At 39.8% G+C, this 27925-nt stretch overlaps 1 protein-coding gene across 2 annotated transcripts; it reads left to right on the top strand.

The window, feature by feature from the left end:
* Positions 1 to 957: 957 nt before the first annotated feature.
* On the top strand, positions 958 to 22470 carry LOC121326051 (PH domain leucine-rich repeat-containing protein phosphatase 2-like). 2 transcript variants are annotated; one of them, XM_041269201.1, is made up of 20 exons: positions 1228 to 1307; positions 2309 to 2424; positions 2513 to 2793; positions 5806 to 5939; positions 8707 to 8897; positions 9348 to 9473; positions 11934 to 12088; positions 12971 to 13117; positions 13681 to 13911; positions 14301 to 14503; positions 14832 to 14892; positions 15126 to 15221; positions 15432 to 15587; positions 15894 to 16094; positions 16604 to 16766; positions 17198 to 17328; positions 18313 to 18426; positions 18692 to 18886; positions 19336 to 19567; positions 20186 to 22470. In XM_041269201.1, exons 2-20 carry the CDS (start codon positions 2407 to 2409, stop codon positions 21491 to 21493), a joined length of 4143 nt encoding a protein of 1380 aa, XP_041125135.1. In that variant the 5' UTR covers positions 1228 to 1307; positions 2309 to 2406; the 3' UTR covers positions 21494 to 22470. The 2 variants fall into 2 exon arrangements, with proteins under 2 accessions (XP_041125134.1, XP_041125135.1); XM_041269200.1 differs by lacking the exon at positions 2309 to 2424 and having other exon boundaries at positions 958 to 1307.
* The last annotated feature ends 5455 nt before the right edge of the window (positions 22471 to 27925 follow it).

The raw sequence follows: 27925 nt of genomic DNA, 5'->3' as shown, positions 1-27925 counted from the left end.
CAGCAAGCTGAGAAACAGAGAACAAATCTGACAGGACTGCTGTCACCAAGTGTGTGAAACTGAAAGGCAACACTAGCACTAGGTAGGAGTACAGCAGATTAGAAGTGCTTATTAGAAGCTTAATTCGTCCAATTAAGTAATGCAGGGTACAGTTGGAACGAAAACCAGGAGGGACAGCAGCCCTCCAGGACCAGGATTGAGTAGCCCTGGTGTAGTGCATCGAATGTTTGCACTTCCATGCCACCATCCGTTAGCAGTCCAGTACAAGATTCTCTAATCCTGATCCTGGAGATCCTGTGTTGCTCTTGGTTTTTGTTCCAACTGTACCCTAAATTACTTAATTGAACCAATTAAGCTTCAAATCTGACCTAGTACTACTAGAATTGATCTCTCTCTCTCTCTCTCTCTCTCTCTCTCTCTCTCTCTCTCTCTCTCTCTCTCTCTCTCTATATATATATATATAAACAAAAAGGGATTTAGAAAGAGATGCAAGTAATTTATGGATTTAAAAAAGAAGTACTGAGGAGGTTAATATTTGTCTCTGAATGACGGAGATCCATTAATTACAGGAACGGTTTCAATCAGACCTCAGGAATTTACCTTATAAATTGCAATACAGTATTACAGATTAATAACGCCTAAAAAACGAAATGCCTAAATAAATCTTGCTACATTGTAATACATTTTATTTTATTGTACAACATTATATCGTTTTTCATGTTTTTAGTTAGCATATTTTCTTGCAGTACAATGGCCGATCACTTCCTAAAATAAAGTTAAACGACCTCATGAAAAATGAATACACGAAAAAGTCTATTTTATGAATAGTGAAGAAGGCGACATAGGGAGTGCATGCCATATGAATAATTCAGCATTCATCATATTTTGCACTGCAGGCTCGCTCTCTCCACCTCATGAATATTCGCGTCCTGCCTTTCTCATGTATATTGAATATGTCTATCCGACAGCGCAATCCTGTAGTAGCGTTCAGTCTTGTTATGGCGACTAATAAAATCTGATGGGTTGTATTCTCGTCGCTCTGCTGCGTTGTGCGTTGGAATTTCCCAGTTGTTAGCCGGTTTAGTATTTATTTAATTATAAAGATTTCAATGTAAATGGAGGAAGAAGAGATTGCTGCATGGGCAGTACCGGGCCCCGAACCAGACAGAGACAAACAGGCTAGAGGTGTCGGAGATAGGGGGTCTTACTCGGCTGCACTGCCGGGCACGGAGCTTCATAAAACGGGGTCGAGTCAAGGAACAGCTCTCGGCGACAACACCTTAGGAACGGGGATACGGGTATTGAAGGTAATATTATTACTATTAAATCACATTGTCTGAATATATTGATATCACCGGTACTGTACACAGGCCGTATGGATGATACTGTATAATCCAAATCCAGTGTATGGTATAGAAGCCGTGGATTAAACACTGGTTGTATCTTTATTCTGTTTAACGTTATGGTAAATATCAATACTCCAGTATACAGCTTTTGAAAACGATAGCGTTTTTATTACACTGATACCGCAATACAAATCTGCTAGGTGGGCGGATGCTAGCTTTTTGACAAAAAAATACATTTTCAAGGTTCGACTAACCTGTTACATTTTATTTATTAGTATTTTTTTAAATGTACATATTTTAAATACAACTGTGTGTCTATATATATATATATATATATATCTATATATATATATATATATATATATATATATATATATGACTCAATTGCATCTAATCATTTTCATTAACGGTAAAAAATACGTCTTAACTTAATTTAAAGTTCCGATGATACGCCTACTTTTTGAAAATCTGTATTCATAAAAGATGATACAATACATTGAATTTTGGCATGCGTTATTTGTAATTGTGTTTTACAGTTGAGAGAACGCCTTCTTGTACGCTGTTCGCTGTACAAAGTCGACCTGAAATCCAACACGCTTTGATCAATTTATTAACTCTTCACTGCTCATAGTTTGCATATTTTTTTTGCCGTATTGGATTCCGAGTGAAAGTCCTGTCCAGGATTGCAAATAAGGTTTTTTTTCAGTCTGTGTGTCGTTACATTTCAGTATATTACAATATTTGTATACATGATTGCTCAAGCTATTTTATTTCTAGGCAGTGTAATTATATGTTTCCTTATTGCATGCACAGCATTTTTGCTCCTTATCTTTTTTATACATCTAGGTGTGTGAGTCATCTGTTTGAAAAAAGGAATGTACAGTGTTAAATACAATGGTATCTTAAATGGCGGACAATCATTTTCATAACATGTTCTTCATTAACTCAATTTGTTTTTACAGCTGAAAGGGGTAATGACCAATGCTTTAAGAAACATTATTAGACTTCATAAGAGTCACAGTGAAAATTAAGCCTGGAAAACAAAACTATTTGCAGAAGAATGATACGTTTCTTAGAAGTAAGTTGTTATGCTAACTGATTATTACTGCCAAAGTAAAACCGGTTATGAGCCCTCCCTGAACTTGGTTTGGTGTCTCTGTCTCCAGAGCAATATGAAGTGGAATGGCAGTCGCAGCTGTGTGACACGAAAGAGCCGGTTTGGATCTCGGGAGCGGGACTGGCTGAAGGAGGATCCTCAGAGAGGTTGTGTGTTCTTGCACGGGAGTGGTGACCCCCAGCCTCCCAGCTCCTCTGGCCCCACCTCCTCCTCTACCTCACAGTCAGACCTGCGCCTGGTCCTGTGCACCACCGACACCACTGCTGCGGAGCTCTGTGCACAGGCTGATTGTGACGGGCTCTACCTGCAACAGCATGGGGACCTCATCAGGTAAGGGGAGAAGCAACATGGGACCAGCTGGGTTAAACTAAACAACCTTGTCCAAAAAAAAGGTCCAAAGTTTTTAAAAGATGCACACATAGAAGAAACCAATGTTCCCTGTGCTAAAAAGATAAACTATGTATTTAGTAATATATTATGTGTTTAGTGTTATGTACGAGCTACGAGGGGGTATCGAAAAATCAAAAATACAAGTAAAATATTTTAAGATATTTGTTTTGTGTTCATGACTAGTTGAAGAATAAGACGTAAAAGTGAAGCATAGTTTGCTCGCTCACTAAGGTGATCATTATCATGCTCACAACTAATCATACTCATTGATTATTCTAGATCTAGAAGAAGGCTATACTAACCAGACTCCTTCTTATTGATTATTCTAGGACAGGGCTTCTCAAACTCGGTCCTGGGGAGCTGAAAACAAGTAAAAAGGTCTGATTGAGTAACTTATCTGTTAAATTAAGGGTCTAGTTCAGTAATTGACAGCTTGATTGAAATGAAAACCAGCAGCCACATGGGGATCCTAGGACCGAGTTTGAGGAGCCCTGTTCTAGAAGGCTTTACTAACCATTCTTACTTAAATTGATTATTCTAGAAGGCAGCTATACTAACCAAGCTCATTCTTACATTTGAAACAGTCTAGGTAAATAGTAGTCATCATCTGTGTAACTGATGACTGCAGACAGCAAATAGGTTTTTGAAAAAAGAAACGCACCTAAGTATCAACAATCTCTTCACTTTCAATTTCTGTGTGTGTTGTGTTGAGTAATCACTCTGATATTCAGAGTCTTCCCTAATCAACAGTAATTTAATCTGCATTGAATATGATAATGGATTGAGTGATATATATGCAACTTGAAAAGTGTTGAAGAGTGGAAATCTGTCTTTGCAAACAAAATTGGCGTTAAGCTAGAAGCATCCAACTAACTCAATAAATGTAATCCTCTGATGTGTGTTTACTTCATTACAGCTGCCACTCAATTATCCAAAACTAGATTACTTAATTACAGTGGATTATAATGACAAATTGCATGTCACCTTGCAGGACACAATGCAGTTTCAAATGTGTGAAATAACAGATTTATCAGGACAAAATATTTCCCAAAGGGATTTAAATATTTGAATGTATCCTGTATTCCAAAGTTCAGCCATAAAGCAGACCGGTTTGGTTGCGTTCCTCAAAGCTTTGTGAGGTTGGGGAGGTGGGATTCAGTTTAGACTGTTTCTCCTCACTGCTCTGCGGTGACCCTACAGGCCAGGCACCGAGTGAGCTTAGGGGCGGAGATTTGCTGGGCTGATTTTTATCCTCCAGAGGCCGGTAGCCTGCAGACAGCCGCGCTCTAGCTCCTGGGTGTACGAAGACGCTGACTGGCTCGTGGGATCGGAGGACGCCCACTGAGCTTCGGGTCCCTGAGCTGTGTGGGGAATCGCTGCAGTGATGGACAAAAATAATAATATTAATTGGGCATTCCAAATTGGGGGTGGGGGAAGTGGGGGTAAAAAGAATTGGAGATTCTAAATAAAAAAACAAAACAAAAAAAACCCCACCCTACTATTTATACCACACCACTTTGAGTTGTGGCCCAATATTGCTGCCATATTTGGCTCTCAACTGTTTTCTTAGATTTAATCGTTCACTTTTATATTACGTGTTGTTCAGTTTAAAAAGTACCATTTTATTTTTACATATCTATATTACTTAATGTTAACAAACCATTAGGTCAGATATGCTATTCCCCTTCGATTGTGCACCTAAGTTTTTTTATTAAAAAAAAAGAGGATTAAAGCTTTGTCAATAATCTGATCCCTTCTAACATTCACACCACAGTTTCTGGATATGCAAATAAATTAAACCCATCTCTAGATAAAAAACACAGCATTTATTTAAGGTCTCTGTTTGCAGATGCAGCGATTTGTCCATTTGGCAGTAATCCGTGCAAATCCGGTGATAAGAACTATCAGTTTAACATTAAAGTAAATAATATGATCCGGGCAATCGGACATTGTTGTCCAAAGCATTGCTGGCCTTCAACTTGATAAGTCTTACAATTCAACTAAAAACTCTGGATTTGATAAAGGAACCACAGCAAACAAATCCATGTGAAATCAGTGACAAAACTGCAATACAATTTTTTTTTTTTTTTTTTTTTTAAAGGATTGCTGACCCGTATGGTTTTAATAATATTTTTTACATAAGAAGGTTGTTTTCCTGTGCTGTGTTGTAAATATGCCTGATTTGGTCAGAGGGCTTCAAAGACAGTGGAAACGAGCAGCTTGAACTAGATTCATGGGATGTAAACAAACTGTAGCCAAAAAGTCTAGTCTATAGTGAAACCATCCCCTGGTCAGAATGCATATTCTTTAGCATAGCTTATTGAGTGTATATGACTCTGGAGTTGTAAGGAGGTTCCTGTCCATAGACCAATCATAGTGTTGCTAGTGCTGAAGTACTGTAATACACAGTTGTTGTTGTACACTCCTGAGTCAATCTTGAATTCTACAGTTTACAATGTGCATTTCTGTAATGCCTAATTCAAGCACAACACAATGTTTTTTTTTTTTTTTTTTTATTTTTTTTTTTTTTTTTTTTTAAACCATTCTTGAAACCATTCAGCATGTTTTGGGGGATTTGGTACTGTGCGTGTGGCATGTTGGCTAAAAATAACAGATCGTTTTTATATAAAAAATAAAGATTTCACAGGAGTGCAGTTAAGTACCCTGTGTTATAAATATTCAGTATTAGCATCACATGCAGGCCTAACTGTGATGGGAGTACTGGTGCTGCTGCCACCTTGCAGTGCCATAGAGCTGACAGGATTCTCAAACCCTCAGTGTGATCTTAGCACTGTCTCCTAACAGGATTATCTAGCAGGATAAGGTGAAACTTTGATCAGGAGTTTGGGAGAACTGTAGGGCCCTGACTTTGGGAATCAAAAGAACATTTAGAAAATAACACGTTGATATGGTTTTGTTTATCGTGACACATTTTTGTATGCCCCATTGCAGGAGGCTGGACCCCAGTGAGCGCCCTCTCCAGATTATGTATGATTACCTGGCAGCAATGGGCTTTGAGGACCCAGTCCGCATACAGAACGAAGCTGCTAACTCTGATCTCTGCTGCATGATGCGCTTCTACAGCGGTAAGTCAATACAGCCCTCTGAGGTCTGTGATTCTAGGAGGTAGATGTTGTTCCACCTCCTGAATTGCACTCCCAAGGGAATTTAGATCAACTGAGGGGAATCAAACATTGCTGAAGAGGGATGGAGCAAAATCATTTCAAATCCTCCTAAATAGACCTTTCTGTGCTAACACTGAATGCGAGGGTACAGGATTTTGCAGCTACCTACCTAACAGTTAGAATATTCATTGAGTACTAAATTTATAAAGCTGCACTTTTTCTGCCGGTGGATTCACAATTTTACACCCGTAGGGTATGGTACAGTTTTTAATCAAGAAACGTTTGTGTTCTGTCACTCACTCTCTTTTTATCATCAGCGTTTCACAGAGCCTGTCCTGTGTGACGAGCCAATAGCCAATTATCCTCTTAGTCCTGATAGGCTTTGTCTATGAGAAAATGGGGCTTGATGTTCTCCCTGGCCTTTACTATAAATAACTGGGCCTGCCGTTGGGTTATGGTTGTATTATTATTATTATTATTGTTGTTGTTGTTTCTGTGTATGTATGCTGACCTTCAGGTCAGTCTAATAATCACTATATTTTAATACATTCTCTATGAAAAAGACAATTTAATCAGCCTGCAGCTGTAACATGTATGGCAGAGATCCCATAGAGATCTGGTGGTAAAGAAAGCATTGTTGGTTGGCACATTATTGAGTTGTCCAGAGCCAAATTCTCCTGGAACATCCATGCTTCCACAACCTAATCCTAACTTTTTATCACAGTTTTACGCCAAACCTTTCACTTAATCCTAACCTCAAAATCACAATCATATTTAAAAATGTCTAATCAGTCCCACTGTGGGACGACTGAAATACTATTCTCTATTGAGCAAATGCTATTCAAAGCAAGGATGTTCCTGGAGCATTTAGTACCGGACACATTGACAACCAGCTGTTGGTGGCTCAGTTTACTCAACCATTGCCCCAGCATAGCACTGTACTTTAGAGGGTCTATCCTTTTGATTAAGTTCTGTCTACTGTGTGAACACTAAGGAACCCATAGCAAAAACATGTCTTCATTTCCCCATACACCTCTGGGTGTGTCCTGGAAAATCAGTATGGTGGATACACACTCTTAGCATTTCTCAAACGAGGAGCATTTAACTTGCCCTGACATGTTGAACTGCACTGACACACTCACCTGAGAGCACTCGGATATAAAGTGTCCTTGAACGGTTGCCAGGGGATGACCTCATGAACACACACTGATAATCAAGGTGCTTTATTTTGTTGTTGCCGTTCTTTGTCTGTACCATTATGCACAGTTGTGAGGGAGGAAAAAAAAAGGAAATTTGCGTTTCCATTGTTGCACACGTTTGCAACAATGTATTTGCAACCGTGTATTGAATCAATTTTCTATCTAAAAATTAATTGGAGCCACAAATTCAGCATTGTTTTTTCTGTGACCAGGCCAGAAAGTGGGCGGTCCCAGATTGTGATGTCTGTCTCACTCAGTGAGTCACTGCTGATTGATCTGAAGCTGAGCTATGACCGGATTTATGCAGTGCTAATCCAACTCAAGATACGCAATAAAACTTCTGCTGTCCAAACAAACTGGGACCAGAGGGTGTTTGCAGAATCACTTCATTTGGATAATCAGATTTTCCTGCTGTTTTTTTTTTATTGTAAGATTGCCAGTCAAGAAGGATCCGGAACTCCTGTACCTTTCAATATGTAATTTAAAATACTCTACTGAGCTGTACAAGAGCTAAGGGCTGGTTAGCATATGTTATCTTTGACAACAGGATAGAAGAGCAATGCACCCAACTTTACAGGTTAGGATACTGTTCCGATAAGAGGTGTTTGGATGTTTATACACTGTATATTTTTATGAAGTGTTATTTATTAATTAAAGTGCGTAATATCTGTTTTAAACTGTATTCAGAGTTTTGGTTAACTAATCTAAAAAGAAAGTAGACATGCAGTGCCGTGGTTTTTGCAAACATTTTTAAATGCTTCAGGTTTGCATTGGGTGGAATGTTTGTTCATGTTTAACCATAAAAGCGCCAGGCATGTTTTGCCTGTTAATTTAATCTTTTAAAATAATTAGAAGGTTGAACCTCCACACTCCCCTCAATTACTAAGATATGTACGAATGCATCAGGTTCTGTGTGTGTCAGTTTTACAGTGTTGGTAGTAGAGCTTTGATAAAAGGAAAAAAAAAAACTTAATTGTGAAGTTGTTTTAAAAATGAAATACTGGTATAATACAAATAAATGTACTGATTTGTGGTTTTAATATCTCCAGTATACATTAAAAGGTGTAGCACAGGCTTTTCTGTGCAGTGTCAGCAACAGAACATATATGCTGGTAAATTAAGTAGAATATAATTACTATAATCCACTACAGTCTAATGTTAACAATTTGTAGCTGATGTAAACATGTGGTTGCTCCTTCATAAATTTTATAATCCAGCCATCAATATTACTATCCGTGATAAACTGTTAAAGTGATATTATGCAGTCTTAAAATGCAAGCAAGTTATTTAATGTCTCAGAAACAAGAATGATGAGCAAAGCATTCTCAATGCAGACTTGGCACACAAAAGATGGAACTTGCCCTTACTAATCACCAGCACAGCATTGTTTTGATACAATTCCTTGTAGTAGAGGTAACTCTCTGCCTAAAACTATATGGAGTTGGTGATCCTGAATCACAGTAACGCTTGCTTCTTGTGTTGTTTTTGTTGTTAGTATTGACATTATCAATAATAATTTATCCTCACAGAGAAGCCTTGCAGTGCAGATCAACTGGAGCGCATTTTGCTGAAGGGGGTGTTTAGCGTCCGCAAGGGCAAGACACAGCTGCACAAGTGGGCAGAACGGCAGGTCATCCTGTGTGGCACCTGCCTCATTGTGGCCTCCGTCAAGGACAGCCTCACGGGGAAGATGCACATCTTGCCTCTCGTAGGGGGCAAGGTAAGAGCTGAAGGACTGTGAGTGAGGCAGCAGTGTGTCTGGTGGTTAGAGCTGAGGAACTGGGAGATAAACAGTTTAGTCTAGTGGTTAGATCTGTGTGGCGGGGGATGACTGTGGATGACTGTAGCCTAGAAGGCTAGTTAGAGCTAAGGAACAAGGAGGGAGGAAGTTTGGTCTCATGGTCAGAGCTGTGGGACAGGTGGCTTCATGGATGGAGCTGTGTAGAGTATTGATGAGTCTGTTTATGGTGGGAAAAGGTAAACATAATTGTAGGACATTGTATGGTCTTAATTTAACACTTTCTCAAGAGATTATATAACTGTTAATGTTTTAGAACTTCAAATGAATCAATATGAATGTTAATTAAGAGACTCCTCTATATGCTGTTATGCCAGTTGTAAGCAACTGTGACATAGTTTGAGATGAGATGAGTGGTTTTGTGCTCTGCAGGTAGAGGAAGTGAAGAGAAGACAACACTGCCTCATGTTCAGCTCTGCGGGACCTCAGGCTCAAACATATTTTGTCAACTTTGATTTGCTGTCTGACTACCAGAGGTGGCATCGACAGGCTTCCAAAGTGAGCATATCTGTCTTAACTGTCTAGTTAAGTATTTGTTTATCCAAATGTAATCAACTGCAGATTTCCTTTTAAGAAATGTGGTGCAGATGTCTTGCTGTCAGAGATGAAAAACAAAACCTGATGCCTGTGTTTCCATTGTCCTTATCATTTTTAAAACTAGTAGTGCGTCAAGAATAGAGGATGAGTTTTGAAATATCTGCTGTGATAAAGTACACTGTGCCATGTCAATAGGTCTGCCTGTATGTCTAAATGTATGTGTCCCTGGTGTAGATGCTTCTGTTATCACGGCTGGTTCATGGCTTTGATAAACAACCATTACAGAGACCACCTCTCTTTGTGAGAGACCCACCGCTCCCCTGGACAATTAAAGGATCTTCCTCTAATTGCTGTACTGTACTTCCCCAACTTTTTAATTCTCTAATTGACACTCCTTCCGCCCCAGCTTAACGAGCTTGGTGAAAAAGATTGCTTAGTCATATGAACAATGGGACAGATTTATTAAACGATACATTTTATTTTTTTTAACTAGTTTTGTAGAAATATGTTTGTATGATCTGGCCTGATATCTTAAAATATGTTTTAGATTTTTTTTTTTTCTGGAAGATTTTAAATGAGTGGTTGAGGTTACAAAGCAAGAGTCTGAATTTACAATTACTAGGATTACATGCACAAGGACTAGATCCTTTTGTAATTGATTGTTTTGAATCCCAAAACGAATGTGCAGAGTTTACATGTCAGACTCAATCGGGTTCACGAATCAGTGCTTCTAAACATATTTATTTGAATCGGATTAACAACCCCTACAAGATTCCATCTCAAAACTGGATAACATGCACATGAGTATTTGTGAATCGATTCCTCAGATTGGTAGCTTGAATCCTGTTGGATTGTGCATTATCAGTAAGGCAATTGATGCAGCTGACCAGATCTGACCAGATTCCCATTGCAAAGCATTTTGGGCCATATTAGATTGTTTGATCCTCATGCCTTATTCTGATGCAGCACCTGCTTGCACCTGCTAGGATGAGAACCAACGTAGAGGTCATATGAATGAATGCATGCTATAAAAGGGGGGGGGGGGAGCATGTTCAAGGCAAACAAATAAGAAAAACGGGGAGAGAAAGAGGTAAAAGAGGGTGATAAAAGAAAATGGGAGGAGAGGAAAGGAGATTCATGGTGGGCCTAGGACAATAAAGCCCTTGTGTGGTTCAGAGCTCTGACTCACCGCGGCTTTGCTGCTGTGAGGGGACTGGAGGAGTGCCAGAGAGGAACGGAGAGCCTGCATGCCTGGGCACCGTGGCTAATAGATACTTCCAAGGAGATTCCTGCCTGCCTGTCTGCTTGCTTGCTTTTGTGAGAGCCTTGGGCTCCAGGCTGCTTGATAGGCTTTTAATAATAAAGCTAGCCTGTGAATGCAAGCTAGCAGGAAACCATGTTAGACTGCCAGACCTTCTGCATGAAGAGTTTCTTTTTTTTTAGAATAGAATAAAAGAGTAGGGAGAACTGCACTAAAGTGTTTTTTTCCTCTCTGGTTGCATTGGTTTCTCTGTAATTGTTTATGAAATACTGTACAGTATTGCTCTCCCAAGGTGAATTCTAGAACAGAACAGAATCAGAACAGTTCATGTTATTTTAAATAAAATACAGTGCAAAACTGATCATTCATTCAAACTTAGTTTTAAACTGTATGCATTATACAAATCCATTAACCAGTACGTAATAGTAACTTTAGAAACACACTGGAAAAGTGGTTTTATTACACAGAGCTCTGAAATGCTTCCATTGCAAGCCTGCTGAGTCAGGCATTTCTGGCTTCCACATGATCACAAGTTTAATTATTAACTGGGTTTGACTTAGATCATGGTAAGCATTTAAATCCTGAGATCTATGGGCTGCTGATTAAAGGGCTTTTTTTGTGAACAGTTAGTGCTGTTGCTGTGATTATGATGGATTATAATGTGATTGTTTGTGGTGGGAAAGATTGTTTTTTATATGCACAGTACATTAAAATAAATGGAAGCAATACAACCAATTGTATTAAATAAGTAATCATTGTACATTGATCTGGTGGTTTCAAGATTGCACATACTTGTATGTAAACAGTTGTTGGTGGTTTTTGGCTTATTAAAATCCCTGTATGAAAAAGAAATGAGGATTTAGCATATCTTTGAGAAACCACAGTGTGGGATAAAAAAAAAAAACAAATTTTGAACATGTACCCCCTCTCACAAAATTACAAATTATGATTTTTTTTTTTTTTTAATGTTTGCTGAAGCATGTCAAATTTGATTTGGGTGTTTTATTTAGCTAGTACGTTCAGTGGCATGTTTTATCAAGGTAGATAAACTATATCAGTCACATGTTTGTATTTGGCAGCCTGTTGCAGATTCCTAGAGAAAAAGCTGCAGACAGGAGACCTGGCCCAGTTTTAACCCTTGACTTGCCTGTGTGTTGCAGGTGGTGTCTCAGACAGTGAGTGTAGTGGACCTGTCCTGTTATAGCCTGGAGGAAGTCCCGGAGTGCCTGTTCTACAGCCAGGACGTCACACACCTCAACCTGCGGAACAACTTCATGAGGCCTGACAGGACAGGGGGGCTTCACAGCCTCAACAGGTAACCCCAACTGCACAGACATGTGTATTTGTGATAGAAAGGTTTAAACAGATCCCACTGCCTGGTAGTTCTTACAGTTGATCCTATATTAACAAATGCTGCTTTCAGGTTGTTTTTTACTGTAATGTACACCAAACATGTTGGTTCCTGACTCCTCCACAGCTACACCTTACTGGGAATGGTACCAGAAAAAAGAAAAGAGAAAAATAGGATGTCGCCTGCAAGCAATATAGGGTCAAGGAGACTCATTGATCTTATTACCAAACTGTGCTTCAATCAAACCCTTTGTTGAAAATAGTATGCAGTAACTTTGTTTGAAATACAGATAAAAGTTGAGTGTTTTAGCAATAGAACCACTCTGAATGATTGCCAACAGTACTCCTCATTACATTTAGTAACAGCTCAGTCACACTCTCTGCAGGGCTGGGAAACGGGGGGGTGAAGACAAAGGTAGGCAGAAGCATATGATCTGATTCAGAATAGAAACCGCCGACTGTAGGGAATATTAGGAATATGAGAGGGAAGTTTTTTAGTGTATTGATTTAACATGTGTTTTGCATATGGTCTGAATCAGAGTACAAACCACTAGAATATATTGTAGGTATATGAGCGAGCAGTACATTAGTGTATTGATTGATTTTGTGTTTTGGACTGATTCGAGTAGAAACTACTGGCAGCAGAGAGTATATCATCATGCAGGTATGTAAGGAGTATGGTTTATTCTGTATATTTAATTTGTGTTGCCATAATCATTTAGTTACCAGTAGTATTTGGTGCCCATTTTGCACTCATGAAAATACTTAACGTAGGCTGCCTTTAAAAAAAAAACAACAGTAGTTTAATTTCCTCAAATTTTTCTCTCCTCTTTTTATATTGCTGTAGGTTTTCTCAGATAAAGAGTTTGAATCTCTCCCACAATCGCCTGGGTTCCTTTCCTGAGTCTTTGTGTGAGATCCTCACGTTAACCGAACTCAACCTTTCTTGCAACGGGATTCGCTCACTACCTACCCAGATTGAGAATCTGCACAGGTCACTTTTTATTTTAAATTATTCTTTAATAATATTAGTGTTTGATTTTAAGTGCAAGTGAACAGACTGTGGTATATGTTTAAACAACACAAGCCTTTCCATGCTGGTATTCCTCAGGGGCCTCAGATAGTGGTTCCTCACAATGTTTGAAGAGAGACTCTTCTGAGGTGCTGCACATCACTAATTAACTAACGCCAGGTTTCCGTCTGCAACTTGAAACCTGTCTGTAAAACTCTGTCTACAGTCCACAATCCAGTCTGGAACTCGTTGTTGAACAAAGATAAAAAGCTTGCCTGCTGACAATGCAAATTAACAAGACTGATTTCATATCACTTTCAGTTAGATTCCAGTGGCTGATGGAAATGCATGTGAAAGGTTAAACCTGTACCCCGTAATGTAGACCTTGTAAATTGAGCAATATTATCATTTAAAATTGTACTGCTGTAGATATGACAGGGGTTACTATTAAATACATGTCAATCAAGCTGTCCTCCAGGACCCTTTGTAATTATGAAATTGTGTTTTTAACATGAATGAAATAACTACGGTTGTGTGGTGTCCAGCTTACAGACACTATCTCTGGATGGAAATCATCTGAGCTTGTTACCAGTGGAGCTGGGAGGCTTGTCACAACTTAGTAGCCTGGGGCTTTCCTTTAACAACTTCTCTGAGATCCCTGCTGTGCTGGAGAGGCTGAGTGCAGTCGACAGGCTGGCCATGGCTGGGAACTGTCTCGAAAGGCTGGACCTGGGCACCCTGAGCAGAATGAGCCACTTCAAGCACATAGACCTCCGGTGAGACAGCCTGAGAGAACCACTCTTTACACAGTTCAAGCGCTGCAAAACAGTGGGCAGTATTCACTAAACATTATTTTTGTAAAGGGAAAGTCGCTGGTAATTATGTTTATGGGATTTTGTGTGTCTTTTCTGTCACATTATTACAGGGCCTCAAAGACTTGGTTAGGACATTTGCCCCAGTTATATAGTATAAGAAACTGGGAATATAAGGAGGCATGTCCGATTTGTTACATATCAAGACCTGCTTACCTGTTTTTTTTTTTTTTTTTTTTACATTTACATACAGTAGGTGTAAGTCATGGTGCTCTGCTTTTTCATTTCGTCGTATTTCACTAACTAGTTGTATTGTATATATTTTTATTTTTGTTGCTGTTTTTTCTCCACAGTTTAAATGGGCTGCAAGCGGTTGTGAGTGGGGGGGTGGAGGCATTGAAGCACATCACGCACATGGACCTGCGTGACAATCGTCTCTCAGCGCTGGACCTCAGCTCAGTCTGCAGCCTCGAGCAGTTGCACTGCCAGCGCAACAGCCTGGGGGCGCTCACGCTTAGCGGCTTCACCCTCCGAGCCCTCCACACCAGTGCTAACCGTGAGTCACACACACTCAATAATGAATTTATTTATTTATTTTGGAGATGAATGTTGGTGCTTATGAAACAGCTGAACTGGCAGAACTCTGAAGTAATCCCCAAACAAAACCCTTGTTCTGCCACCTGATATTTAGCAGGACCTACCAGATTTTCCAGTATGAAAAAGACAGGCAGCTTTTGAATGCATCTGGTTCCTGGGGTCTGTTGCATCATTGGTGGTTAATCACGTTGAAGCAAGATTTGTAGTTGTTCTGAATGGTGAAGGGCCCCAGTAACTGGCTCCTAATGCTTACGCCTATTTTGAAAAATGTAATTTGTCACCTACAGATCTGATGACTGTAAACATCTACCCTGTTCCCAATCAGTTAACTCACTTGGATCTCTCACGGTAAGTGTTTGTCCTGGCTTTATAGGGAGATTATTATTATTATTATTATTATTATTATTATTATTGAAGATCCTGGCTTTCCAATGTTAGCTGCCTATGACAGGATACCTTTTATTAAAGGAGTTCTTTCTTATCTCTTCTTCTCCCAAAACTTGTATAAGTGGCTTATATTAAACTCCTGGGGTAAGAGCCCTAGTTTGACCACTACCACTCTCTGACTGTGTTTCCAATAGGAATTTGCTGGAGTACCTGCCGGACTGGGTGTGTGACACCAAGAAAATCGAGGTGCTGGATGTGAGTCACAATCTGCTCACTGAGCTCCCTGGCAGGTAGGTTAGTGATGAGCTCCCTTTACTGCTGAATGGTTGTCAGACACTGAGCAGTGTAAGTCTCTGTCAGTACAGCTTCTGTGTTTATATTGCAATATGTGAAGTGGTTAAGGTAGTGGTCAATTTGGGTAATAGATTAAAAGGATTTTTTTGGAAATACAGATAGATTTTCTGCCTCTGTTGTATTATTGTTTTGCTATTTTTTTCAAGGCTCTTGAGCAGTCTGAGTCTTAGGAAACTGCTCGTTGGGCACAACCAGCTCCACAGCTTGCCTGACCTCCTGGACCACATCCCCCTGGAGGCCCTCGACCTCCAGCACAACAAGCTAGGCGAGCTCCCAGAAAGCCTCTTCTATAAGGCCTTAAAGTAGGTCACTCACAATCTCTTGACACAGATCAAATTATTTTGCGGCAGTCCATTATCTTCATGTATTTGTTGGATGCTTATGACCATGGTACTGTGTATGTATCAAACAACAACGTCTTATTAAACCAACTGAATTAGTATCTTCATGTAACATTTATTCCTGTTCCTCAGGGCATGTTAGGCTATAAAGACTGTAATTGAACAAAACTGTTGTGTACATTTTTTACACACCTTTTTGCAATGGCACAAATTCTTAATAAATTGCAAATGCATCTCATCCCCCCCCTCTCGTCCCCCGTCCTACAGTCTGAGGTACGTGAACTTGTCTGCAAACTCACTGGAGACTGTGCCCCCCAGCAGCCAATCAGAGGAGAGCCTCAGTGCCCTCCAGGAGCTCTACCTCACCAGCAACAAACTGAATGAGCAGTGTGCCGCCCTACTGGCTGGACACCAGAATCTCCGGGTGCTGCACGTTGCCTACAACCAGCTGCAATCCTTCCCGCCCAGGTAGGGGGCGCTCCTTTATTCTATTATACTGAAGTTCCAGTTTTTAGTATATGTAAATACACACATCTGTATTTTGTTTTTATTTTGTTTTTAGTATTCCCTTGCTTAAAAGTAGAAAACTCAAGTTCAGCTTCTACATGTCATAATACTCAACCACAATTTTCTATGACTTCCTTAACCCATTACACTCCGCCCTATTCATTTTGTCTTGATCAAGTCTTGTATGTGGTCCAGTGGTTAAAGATACGGGCGTGTAATCAGGAGGTTCCCGGTTCAAATCCCAGCTCAGCCACCGACTCACTGTGTGACCCTGAGCAAGTCACTTAACCTCCTTGTACTCTGTCTTTCGGGTGAGACGTTGTTGTAATTGACTCAGCAGGTGATGCATAGTTCACTCCCAAGGCTTGTATCTTGTAAAGCGCTTTGGGATGGTGGTCCACTATGAAAGGTGCTATATAAAGGTTATTATTATGTAGTAAAATTAAGCTCTTGTTTATTGTTGTTCTCAGCAAGCTGACAAAGTTGGAGCTGCTGGAGGAGTTGAACCTTAGTGGGAATAAGCTAAAGACAATCCCCTCCACTGTGGCCAACTGCAAGAGACTGCACACCCTGATCGCTCACTCCAACCACATCAGCGTCTTCCCAGAGATACTCAACCTGCCAGAGATCAAGGTGAATGATTGTCTGTGAGTGCAACTGTACCTCTGGCAAGTCTTTGTGTCGTGTGTGTGTGTGTGTGTGTACATGAGATTGTGATTGCTTCCTCTACCCAGAAACCTGACAGATATCAAAATGAGTCCAATGCGCGGTGTGTTTGTGTACAATCATCACACTATTAGAAAAGTTCAGAAATTACAAAACTAATTACTTTGCAGTGGGGAAATAAATTGTTCAATAGTTAAGGTATTTTAAGTATGTTTTATTAGTTTTTAAGTTTATTTGCAGAGATATTTAGTTTTGGACAATTTTTAGATTTTTGGTAATCAATGCCCCTCAAGAGTTAGGAATTAGACAGTCAAGAAATAAAACATACATGCAATGAGAGCCTGTTTATCGATTAGGGTAAGGCCCAAGTTGAACCCAGATTCTCTCTCACTGCCCAGTTGGTGGATCTAAGCTGTAACGAGCTGACAGAGATTCTCTTGCCTGATTCGCTGTCCCCAACTCTCCAAGAACTGGACCTGAGTGGGAACACCAACCTCATCCTGGAGCACAAGACCCTCAACATTTTTAGGTGAGCCAATCACTGGGTTCTAGTTATTTGTGTTTCATCTTATAATGAATATTGGCATGTTTGTTCCCGAACTGATTTACAATGCCCACAAGCCCAATTAATATTGTAGCGTAAGGTGGAAAATGAAGGAAGGAGACACACACAATTTGCAGGTACTTGAATCCACGGTTTATTGGGACGATTATTCTCAGCCCCTGTTAGCCAGGGCCACACCGAATACAACAAACAAGCACTCTCCAGCAGCACATTCACACAGCAGCTTGTCTCCCTCTTTAGCACAGCGCATTTTTTTCCTAGAGCAGCCTTGTTTTGGAGTCGGATCTTATCAAGAAAACCTCTTCGTTTTTTTAACCTTCCACACACTGTAGGTTCTGCGACATTTCTATCTTTTGAAACTTCTGCTTGAGTTTCACCTTTTCTTACTCTGTCCATTGCATCGAGTTTCATTTTAACAGAGAAAGATTTTCATTGGCTCGGGCTCTGGACTCTTGACCGGAGGGTCGTTGGTTCAATCCCAGGTGGGGGACACTGCTGCTGTACCCTTGAGCAAGGTACTTTACCTAGATTGCTCCAGTAAAAACCCAACTGTATAAATGGGTAATTGTATGTAAAAATAATGTGATATCTTGTAACAATTGTAAGTTGCCCTGGATAAAGGCATCTGCTAATAAATAAAATAATAATAATAATAATAATAATAATAATAATAATATTTTTTGCTGTCTGCCATACGCAATGTTTGCGAGTCAGATTGCATTATGGGGAAAATGGGAGCTACTACCTTACCGTGTTATAACCGATTCTGCACTATAACAGGTCATGTTATAACGTGGTAGCACTGTATATTCTTTTCATCTCATTATAACGGCATGTCCAGAACTAAGCCGCTAACTTATTTTCCTGTCCACATTTTCTGGATGGTGCTTACAGGCCTAATCTGATTTGGTTCATAACCTGCGTGCTTACAGTGAGATTATCTTTCAGCCATATTGCCACTCTGAAACTGGATCAGAAGCCTTTGATGTCGGCAGCAGAGTCCATGGGCTCCCCGACGCTTTGGAACCATGGATACTCTGAAATGACCGGCCAGAGGAACAAGTAAGAGGGAGGCGGGGGCACACAAGACAGGTCTTATAGCTTTTTGAAATGTATTTGAGGTAATATTAATCTTCAAATGACATTTAAGCCGCAGGCACACATTTTTCAGTGCTGCATACTTGAACAGAGTGCAGTTTTACTTGCTGCTTGCTTATAAAGGAGAATGGAAAGTGATATCCCATGTTGAGTTAGCAGGATGGAAATGCTATCTATAAGGACTGCTTTTTTATGTGATGGCCCCTGACTCTCTTTCCGTCTCCCCTAGGCTATGTGTGTCTGTGCTGGCAGTGGATAGTTTCGGGGACAGCGTGGAGGCAGCTTATGGGATCTTCGACGGAGATCGCAATGAGGAGGTCCCACGTCTGCTGCAGTGCACCATGGGAGATGTGCTGTCAGAGGAGATCCAGCACTCTAGCATTGACACTGTCTATATGAGCAACACCTTCCTCAGCTCACATCGGTACTGAACCCCCTCCCACCATGCTGGGTTATTTTTGTAAATCTGTGTTACTTTCATTAGCACTAATTTCCCTGAGTCCATTAAATCACTTTAGCCTTTCAGAGATAAAGATGTTTAAGAAAAGTAAACTTGCTTGGGAGTCAAAAAGGTGTTTGTTTATTTATTTATTTTTTTATTTATTTATTATCATATTGACATTTAGGAAGAATAAATATTGTGAGGTTCTCAAATAAGATTACTTTTCTTACATGTTCCATAATATTTTTAACAGTGTACTGTTGCCATTTGTTGCTAATTTCTGGGCAACACAATTTAAAAAATGATTTTAATGAAGAATGCTCGAGGATAATGTGGAGTTTAGTATACCTTCTCTCAGATAAGAAATCTGGGAGTGCGCAATAAGTGAACTCTTAAGTGACACCCCTTTCCTTTTTCTTCCTTTCTTGCAGGAAACTGGGAATGGCTGGTCAGAAGCTGGGGGCTTCAGCCCTTCTCTGCTACATCCAACACAATGCTGGTGACCCTGGCAGCTATTTCAGCCTGACCTTGGCCAATGTGGGCACGTGCCAAGCCGTGCTGTGCCGGGATGGGCAACCCCTGCCACTCTCCAGGGTCTTCAGCCTAGAGCAAAGCGCCGAGGAGACAGAGCGGGTCAAACTGAGCAAGGCCATCATTACAGAGGTTCGAGCACTATGTGTGTGTGTGTGTGTGTGTCTTCTGTGTGTCTTTAGGGTTATAAATTCACACTAGCCCTGCACCCAGTCCTGGGTTTCAGAACTATCCTTATTCAAGTATATTATTAAAAGTGAAGTGGAGTTTGAGGGGAAACTCATTCATGCTGTGTTTAGTACAGTCATTTCAAAGAAAATTTACCAGGGGCCTGATTGCTCAAATTCCTGGCACCTGATCATTTTTATAATATACCTAAACAGGGGAGTTCTTAAACCCAAGACTTGGTGCAGGACTAGTGTTTTTAACTCCAAAAGTTTAATATTTCAAACAGAGTAGTACTAGATGGCATAAATCAAGGTTGACGAACAGCAAGGGAATAATAAAATGTGTGGAATAGTCAACCGGAGTGATCTTGTCACAGGGTCTTTCCAAGCTATTTCTTTGTTTATATGACAGTAGACCTACAAGAAATTAGATTTTTAACTGGTGTTTCAAGAAGCTCAAACATACCCTGGAATGACCTAGAAACTAAAGCAAAAATGTCATTATTCAAGATTCACACTGCTCTATAGTTAACCATGTACAAACATTCCAAACATGTCTTTTTTGTCTCTGTCTTTCTCACAGGACAACAAGGTGAGCGGAGTGACGTGTTGCTCCCGCCTGCTGGGCTGCTCCTACCTGTCTCCCTGGGTTCTCCCTAAACCCTGGGTGCAGACCGAGCCCCTGTGTGCCCAGGACGAGTTCCTGATTCTGGGGAACCGGGCCCTGTTCGAGCGGATCTCCTACCAAGAGGCTGTGTGCACCGTGCAGGCGGTCCGAGACCCGCGGGCTGCTGCTAAAAAGCTGTGCACCCTGGCCCAGAGCTATGGTTGCCGGGACAATGTGGGCGCCGTTGTGGTGTCCCTTCATATCGGGGAGGACAGCTGCACCTGTGAGCTCCCCCTGGCTACTGCAGCGGGCGGAGGAGGAGGGAGGATCTATCCCACTGCTATGCTTCTGGGGGATCCTGCAACCCCTTCCACTAGCAGCGGCATAGCATCAGAGTTCAACAGCGAAATGTCTGCCTCAGAGGTAGGGAGTGAGGCTGGGTCGATCGCCTCAGACGAAAACCCTGTTGCTGGACTAGCCTCCAGACCAGAGCGCCGATGCAGCCTCCATCCGACAGTTTGTGCAATTGGAGGATTTGGAGGTGCAGGCAACAATCTGGGGCTGTTTCAGAGGCAGCCCTCCTGCGCCACCTTCTCCAGTAACCAGTCAGACAACGGGCTGGACAGTGACGACGAGGCCCCACTAGATGGCGTCATTACCAATGGGAGCAAGCTGGAAGTGGAGGTGGATATCCACTGCTGTGCGTTCCGGCTGAAGGGTGGAGCTCCCGAGGGGAATGGGGGGCAGGAGTCTGTAGAGGAGCGGCGAGGGTTCGCACTCCGGCTCTCGGAGGACATAGGCAGCTGTGTCACAGCAGGGTTTGGGTGCAGGATGCGTCGTCAAAACAGTGTGGTGGTGGCTGCTAACGGCTGCCTCCACACTGTGAGCAGTAAAGAGACTTCGGATCTTCAAAAGTCCCTGTCCACCTCCAGTCTGTTTGGGAAGAAGCTGTCTAACGGCTCAGTGGTCACGGTAGAGGAGAGCCACAACCTCATTGAAGTTGCCCTGGAGGCCCCCAAGAAGAAGTCAGGATACTTTGCTGCCCCTGCCCAGCAGGACCCCGAGGACCAATTGGTGGTGCCGCCTGGTTTAGAACGGGATGTTCGGGAGCAGCTGAGACATCCCAATCCAAACCCTGGCCCCGCACCCGCTCAACCAGCTCCCATCACGGGAGACCCAGACTGGGATCATCCCCATCTAAATAGCCAAAAGCAGCAGCTGCAGCAGCCTTGGGATGACAGCGCCCTTGTACTACAGCAGGAGGTGTATGACACAGCACTATAGGGGGCAGCCAAACACACACAGAAAGAGACTGTGTGACACTCAATGCTGGGCAGTTCTACTGTGTGTCATTCCAGTCCAAGGTTTTGTTGCAATCAGGTTTTTGTTGTTAGTGCTTCCAGTGCCATATATTTTGGTAAAAAATTAAGGATGGGGGCCAAGACCAGAATGAGTGCAATTACCAAAGTGATAAATGTGTCAGATTTTACGTGTTTCCTGATGGAAAAAGTGTGCCACAGATAAAATGGTATAAGATGTGAGTGTGATATTTTGCGCTGTAGAATATTTGTGGCTGGGTTCAAATAAAAACCTGCACTGGAATGGCCCCATGGTGATAGATTTGGCCATCAATGATTGTCACTTCACCCGCAAAGATGGAAGGAGAGTATATGAAAGTATAGAAGGGTTGCCTTTGTACAATAAAGTAGTAAGTCATTCCTACAATGTTGTCAAAGATGACCTAGGCAGAACAGCCCAGGCTATAGCAAGGCTGTCTGGGGAAAGACAAATTTTATTTATGGAACTCTGTGTGGGGTGGATTAAAAAGCTTTACTTAAACCATAGCACTAGAAACCCTTTAATATTCAAATAAAAATACTCTGACAACTTTTAACTGTTTGAGAAAATAAATCTTAAAGCATAGAGATGTTAATATATTAAATTCATAGTATATTTTTACCTACTGATGCAAGAAAGGTGTATTAGTACTGTATGTAAATTGTGATAAGGGTACGCATGGTATTAAGAAAATATTTTAAGATGTACACATTTCATATGTATTAGTTCATGTCTTTAGTAATTATCATTTTAAGTAGAGAGGATGGAGAGAATGTCCCACATTTACTATAAGATACTGCGAAAGGAGTATACAAAACCCAAAGCCATTGATTATTTGTGTATACAGTACCCAAAGGGCTGGTTTTTCAAAATTTGTAATCTGGATCAAAGTGTTCCGGATTTTGTAATCCTATATTTCTTGATCGAGATTCCTTTAAAAAAAAAAAAAAAAAAAAAAAAAAAAAAAAAAAATAATCATAATTAAAATTCATAATCATAATTATTTGCTTAATCTTAATACAGCAGTGACATTTTCTCTAAAGCCGGATCAGAACGATCCAGATAAAAGTAATCTCGATCACAAAATATAGTGGATTCCAAAATCCAGGACACTTTGATCCAAGGTACAGGTTTTGAAAAACCAGCCACAGGGGTGTGAGAGAATGGCTTTTTTAATGCAAATATAAAACTGAGCAACAGTGACATCTACTGGCAAGATGCATGCATCACTGGGATTGCTGGGGATTCTTTTGCTCCTTGACAATGATATTTTACACAGATCTTAAAGTGAAAGTTCACATACCCTTGTAATTATCAGATTACGAGAATTTTTTTTCTGTGACAGCAAAAAGAATTGGGTTTTAGAAGTGCAGCGTTCCACAGGGTTTTAAGAATAATTGTAAATATTGAATGTAGTGATGCTGGTACAGTTAGAACGGAGTACCAGTAGACCATGTGAAGCACTGTTCTGTGTTGGAACTAGTTCCAAGAGCATGATTGTGGGACACCGCAGTTTTAAAAGAAAGGGCTGGATCCTTGATAAATTGTCCTAGCCAGATTTACTGTCATCCATATATAGTTACTGTAAACCCCTTTATGACTGGCCTCTCTTTTATCTTACAGTATATTCAGTAACCCTTTCTAAGTGTGGTGGTATCAATCAAATACCTCTCTCAACTCCTGCACGTTTCCATTGAGATGGTATGTGCAAATTCAACATAATGTCGGGTATATGAAAAAAGCATTGTTAAACTGTAATGTGATGCAGTATTCATAGCCACTACTGCAATCGTGTGAAGAGTGACAGAATTGCACTGCATGTGAGTGATCTGCATATACAGGCTGCCGTTCATAGAGCTCACTGACACTTGAGTTTGAGACGGTCTGAAATTTGTCAGTCTGTCCATAAACCTGACTGAAAGTGGTTTATTTGTTATTTATATACCGATAGAACATTTGAAACAGATAATCCATTTTATAAGGTGTAACAAAGGTCCTATATCTATCAAACTTCGGGGTTAACAATTTCACGACTCAGATCGCTGTCAGTGTTCGTTGCTTGTTCTCATTAACTATTATCGGTACACAAAAATAAGGAGGTGTTAATATCCAAACTAAAGTGTTTACATTTTTTTTTTATATCATCTCCATTATGAATAGATTATAAAATAACATTATTTTAAGATGCTGTTATTTGAGTATCATCGTGTTTCATAAACAGCCTACGAGTGTGGATTTGTCAGTGATTGGATGTGGGTTTAGTCTAGAACACCTCTCTGTACTTTGATATCATGAACAATTTAGAGTACATAACTGAGGACAGCGATTTTATTTTTGTTAATGCATGAGATCAAACACTGTCGAAGCACTTTGTATATATTTTAATTTTATATATATATATATATATATATATATATATATATATATATATATATATATATATATTATGTATATATATTTAGTAATATTTATACAAATGCACATTAAGATTGTTGTGGCTTTTATTGGTCACTTAGATTTGCTAAATCTTCTCTAAGAGAAAGCAGCCAATCAAGCTAATGTTTACTGTAAATGAGCCAATTGTTTGTTGTTTTTTTATTGTGTACATGTGTGTATTTGCACATGGATTGCATTTTCTCCAGTGCGGTTTACTGTAATACTCAATAAAGAAACTGTCGTGTTGGTATTCCCCATTGTTCTCTTGAACAGTTCTCATTCTATATAGGGACAAGATGGGGCAAGCTGCAAAAAGTTTGACTTATTCCAAATTGAAAGTCTGGAAGAAAAAGGTTCATTTTCTATAAAAGTAACCCTGTAATATAGAGGGTGTCTGTCATTTGTATATTCAGAATTTATACACCGTGGCCTAGAACTATGGAGATATTTGGGGAGGGGAGGCATTTAGATTGCTTCTTGTTTACTGTCAAGTTCTATCTCATTTAATTGTACCAAAAAGATTACATGCGTTCATGCTTTCTGCAAATCAATATCCTAAATTTAATGTGGTAGAAAAGTGAAGTAAGTAAAAAAACAAACAAAAAAAACAGAAAATCATTGTAGCTAATCAGGAACATATGATAAAAGTAACATGCATAAAGTTTAATGGAATACTGTGAATTTTAAGTTAGAAGTTATCCTTCTATAGTTGAAGTCCACTTCCTACGTTTTGAACTTCAGGCCTGTACAAACTGTACAGGATATAATGTGCCCTATAACCACACATGTGAAAAGTACAATTCTTGAATAAGAAACAATATAGTATATATACTCTGTGCATATATGCTTTTAACATACAGGAGCTTCAGAGCGGTTTTAAAATGGGGGGGGGGGGGGGGGGGGGGGGGGGATACTTGTTGTTTGTGTACAATTATAAAAAAATGTTTAAAAATAAAAGCTATATTGCATCTTAAAAACAGTGCTTAAACAGTGACCAAAGTTGTTCAATTTTGTTTTTTTGTAGAGATGCTTAAATATTTTTTTTCTGTAAGCCAACAAAGTTGAGGATTATTTTTGTACTTCACGATCTCATACAGGTGTATAGGTCCACTTCTTTAGCTGAATGTAGGGTTTAATTAAGTTGAGGAAATGTTTAGGTGATATGTGTTTTTATCAAGCTGAACTTCCTAAGTGCTGAAGCGATGATTGCTTTTTTTTTTTTTTTTTTTTTTTTAATACACATTTTTTTAATATATTGTGATCCATCTTGGTAAGTAACTTCAGGTTTAAGTTTTCTCATTATTTGTTGTTCATATGAAATTCTAATTATTAATGTATTTAATGTTTCAGGCATGTCATACATGTGATTAATTTGTACAAAGTTTATGTTTATATTATAAGAAGGTATTGTTTTAAATAACTGAAGCATACAAGATATTTTTATGTTTTTATATTTTAGCATGCAGATATACTGCTTAATATATTTGTCTTCTGTATTGGGTGCCATTCGTTTACAGAATTGTTTTTTTTTTTTTTTTTTTAAGAAATTGAGAGCATTGCTGTTCCACAGCCTGGATTTGCTTTCCTTGTGTCTGGGGAGCAGATGATGGATCATGATTTCACTTGAAATGCTGCTATATAGATAACGTTAAAGCGGAAAAGGTGTATTTTTTATTAACTTTTTAGCCAAAGTAGCAATAAAACATTTATACTGTGAAATGTAAGCTGTGTAATTTGTTTTTGATTGGTGTTTAGTTTGGGGTTGATGATTTGAGCATGCATGGAGCTCTGGAAGACAGAGTTTAGTCCAAAATGAGTGCTAATTTGGGCCTGTGAAACCAGCCGAACAAGTGTAACAAGTTTTAAATCTCTGCTTGGTGGTCAGTAGTCCACATCACAATTTAGCATAACACGTGACATTTTCACAATCTCAAAAAAGGAGGGCCAATGATTGTGTTGGGAATGAAAACTGCTACCTTCTGGACAAATATGGGACATTATTTCTGCTGGGCAAAGATCACATAGCCAAGACTTCAGCTATTTCCGATTTGTAAATACATAGGGGACTTTTAGCTTCAGTACTACAAACCCATCTTAAAAAAAAAAAAAAAGAAAAAAAAAAAGAGATTTTCATTCCTTTCCCAATCATTGTATTACTATAATGTATGTATTTTAAGCTTGTTAAAGTCACACTTCATTATCTCCTGCTGCAGCAATTAAGTACTGGAGCACAAAATAGCGTTTTACCCTCTGAGAAGATTAACTTTTATATTAAATTATAAATATAAAAAAGATTGGGAAAGTAGTCGCTGATGCTAAAACTAATTGGAAAATGTTTATTAAGGGGAAAGCAAGTATAGCATTAAATGGGGAAATAAAAAATCAGATTTTTGTAGCATGGTACAATATGTTACGTAAAAATAAAAAAATACAAACTAAATATTAAAACGAAAAATACATTTATTTGTAAAATGCATATTAACAAAATGATAGACATAACTGAAATGATAAAGGCAGTGACCACACAAAAACCTAACCCTATAGGTAACATCGCAGTTTTAAAAAAAATATGTAAACATACTGTTGTAAATTGACACAATATTTACATTGTGCAAGAAATATGTGCTTAAAAGTAACAGCAGTGGTGAAAAAGTTGACTGCTCCCTGTACTGGAGAGCAGCCAACACAACACTGGCAATGTAAAATACAAACAGCAGCATCCCGAAAGCTGTGACGGAACCATCTGTACCCGAGATGCCACAATTCACCCAGGTCATCCCATTCCTGGCATAGAGCCAATCCCTATGCAGACAGATTTCAGTGGCATTCATCTTCAGGACGAAATGCAAATAAACCCCCACGCTCGTAAGGTAGCCCCCTGCTGCCAGGGAATGGAACAGCATTTCCAGCAGTAACCAACGGCAGTACACAAATCTGGCACCCCCTACCAAAACTGCCAGGGTGAGTGTTCCCAGGACCACAGATACAGCCAGGCCACTGTACAAGAGTGGCGCCCGCATGAATGAGAACTGCTGGTCGAGCTCCATCATGACAGGGTGGACACGGTCAGGGAACCGCTGCCAAAACCAGAGCTGGCAGAGGTCAACCCTGACACCAGCACCAGGAAGTGCAGCATCACAAAAAAAAAGTGTCTGAGAGAAAGAGTCAGTGATTTAAAAACAAAAAATCACAGCATCTCCAGCGTCCATGCAAAGAGAGACAGGAAAGAAAAGTGTGAAAGAATGTGTAAAGGTGCAACAGTGAGAAATCACCAGAAAGTTACACTGTAACTGTGGCACTTTGTGTGAAGAGATGGGAAAGTTAAAGTATAAGAACATTTGCGTGAGACTGAAGGAATGTCCAAACTGAAATATCAGGAGTTTCAATAAGATGAGAAACGGTGGGTTTAGATGCCGTATTTTAAGATGAAATGCTACAATCTTTGTGTGCAGTGTACATTTACTAACACCATTCCCAGATAAAAAAGGCTTGATCCTGACAAAACATCACATATAAAACACGTGTTAGAAGGGAAGCTATGTGAATGCTAATGGGAAAGACAGAGAAGTCAAAAGGGTGATTGAGTAAGGAGTCAAAGGATTTTTTGGTGGTGTCAACTTAAACAGCCAGTGAAAAAGGACCCCACCTTTCTGCTATTTTTTAAAAAAAAAATTTTTACACCCTGGCATTAAATAAAAGCTTGACTTCTTGAACATTATACATCGAGAGAAGCTTTTGCTGTTGCATAAAAAAAAGTAGACAACAACAGTTATTTGTTAAAAAGATAATAAGGTTGCACAATTATGGTTCAAATATTATTTAGCCATTTATACATTGGTGTTCTTGAAATTTGAAACTATGAGAACTTGAGAATGCAATAGTCTCAAACAGAGTGAATTGAAAATATAGATTTCACTGTACATTATAAGAAAATAAACCACA

Source organism: Polyodon spathula, chromosome 13 (assembly GCF_017654505.1).
Source record: "Polyodon spathula isolate WHYD16114869_AA chromosome 13, ASM1765450v1, whole genome shotgun sequence".
NCBI classification, from domain to species: domain Eukaryota; kingdom Metazoa; phylum Chordata; class Actinopteri; order Acipenseriformes; family Polyodontidae; genus Polyodon; species Polyodon spathula.
Note: the sequence above shows the minus strand (reverse complement) of the source record. Positions and strands in the feature narration are given on the sequence as shown.

Bases quoted from the DNA above. Each gene is read 5' to 3' on its own strand.
- LOC121326051 (XM_041269200.1), top strand. From the start codon at position 1,116: ATGGAGGAAGAAGAGATTGCTGCATGGGCAGTACCGGGCCCCGAACCA. The intron at 1,308-2,512 runs GTAATATTATTA...CTCTGTCTCCAG, and splicing joins CGGGGATACGGGTATTGAAG to AGCAATATGAAGTGGAATGG. The intron at 15,222-15,431 runs GTAGGTTAGTGA...ATTTTTTTCAAG, and splicing joins CTCACTGAGCTCCCTGGCAG to GCTCTTGAGCAGTCTGAGTC.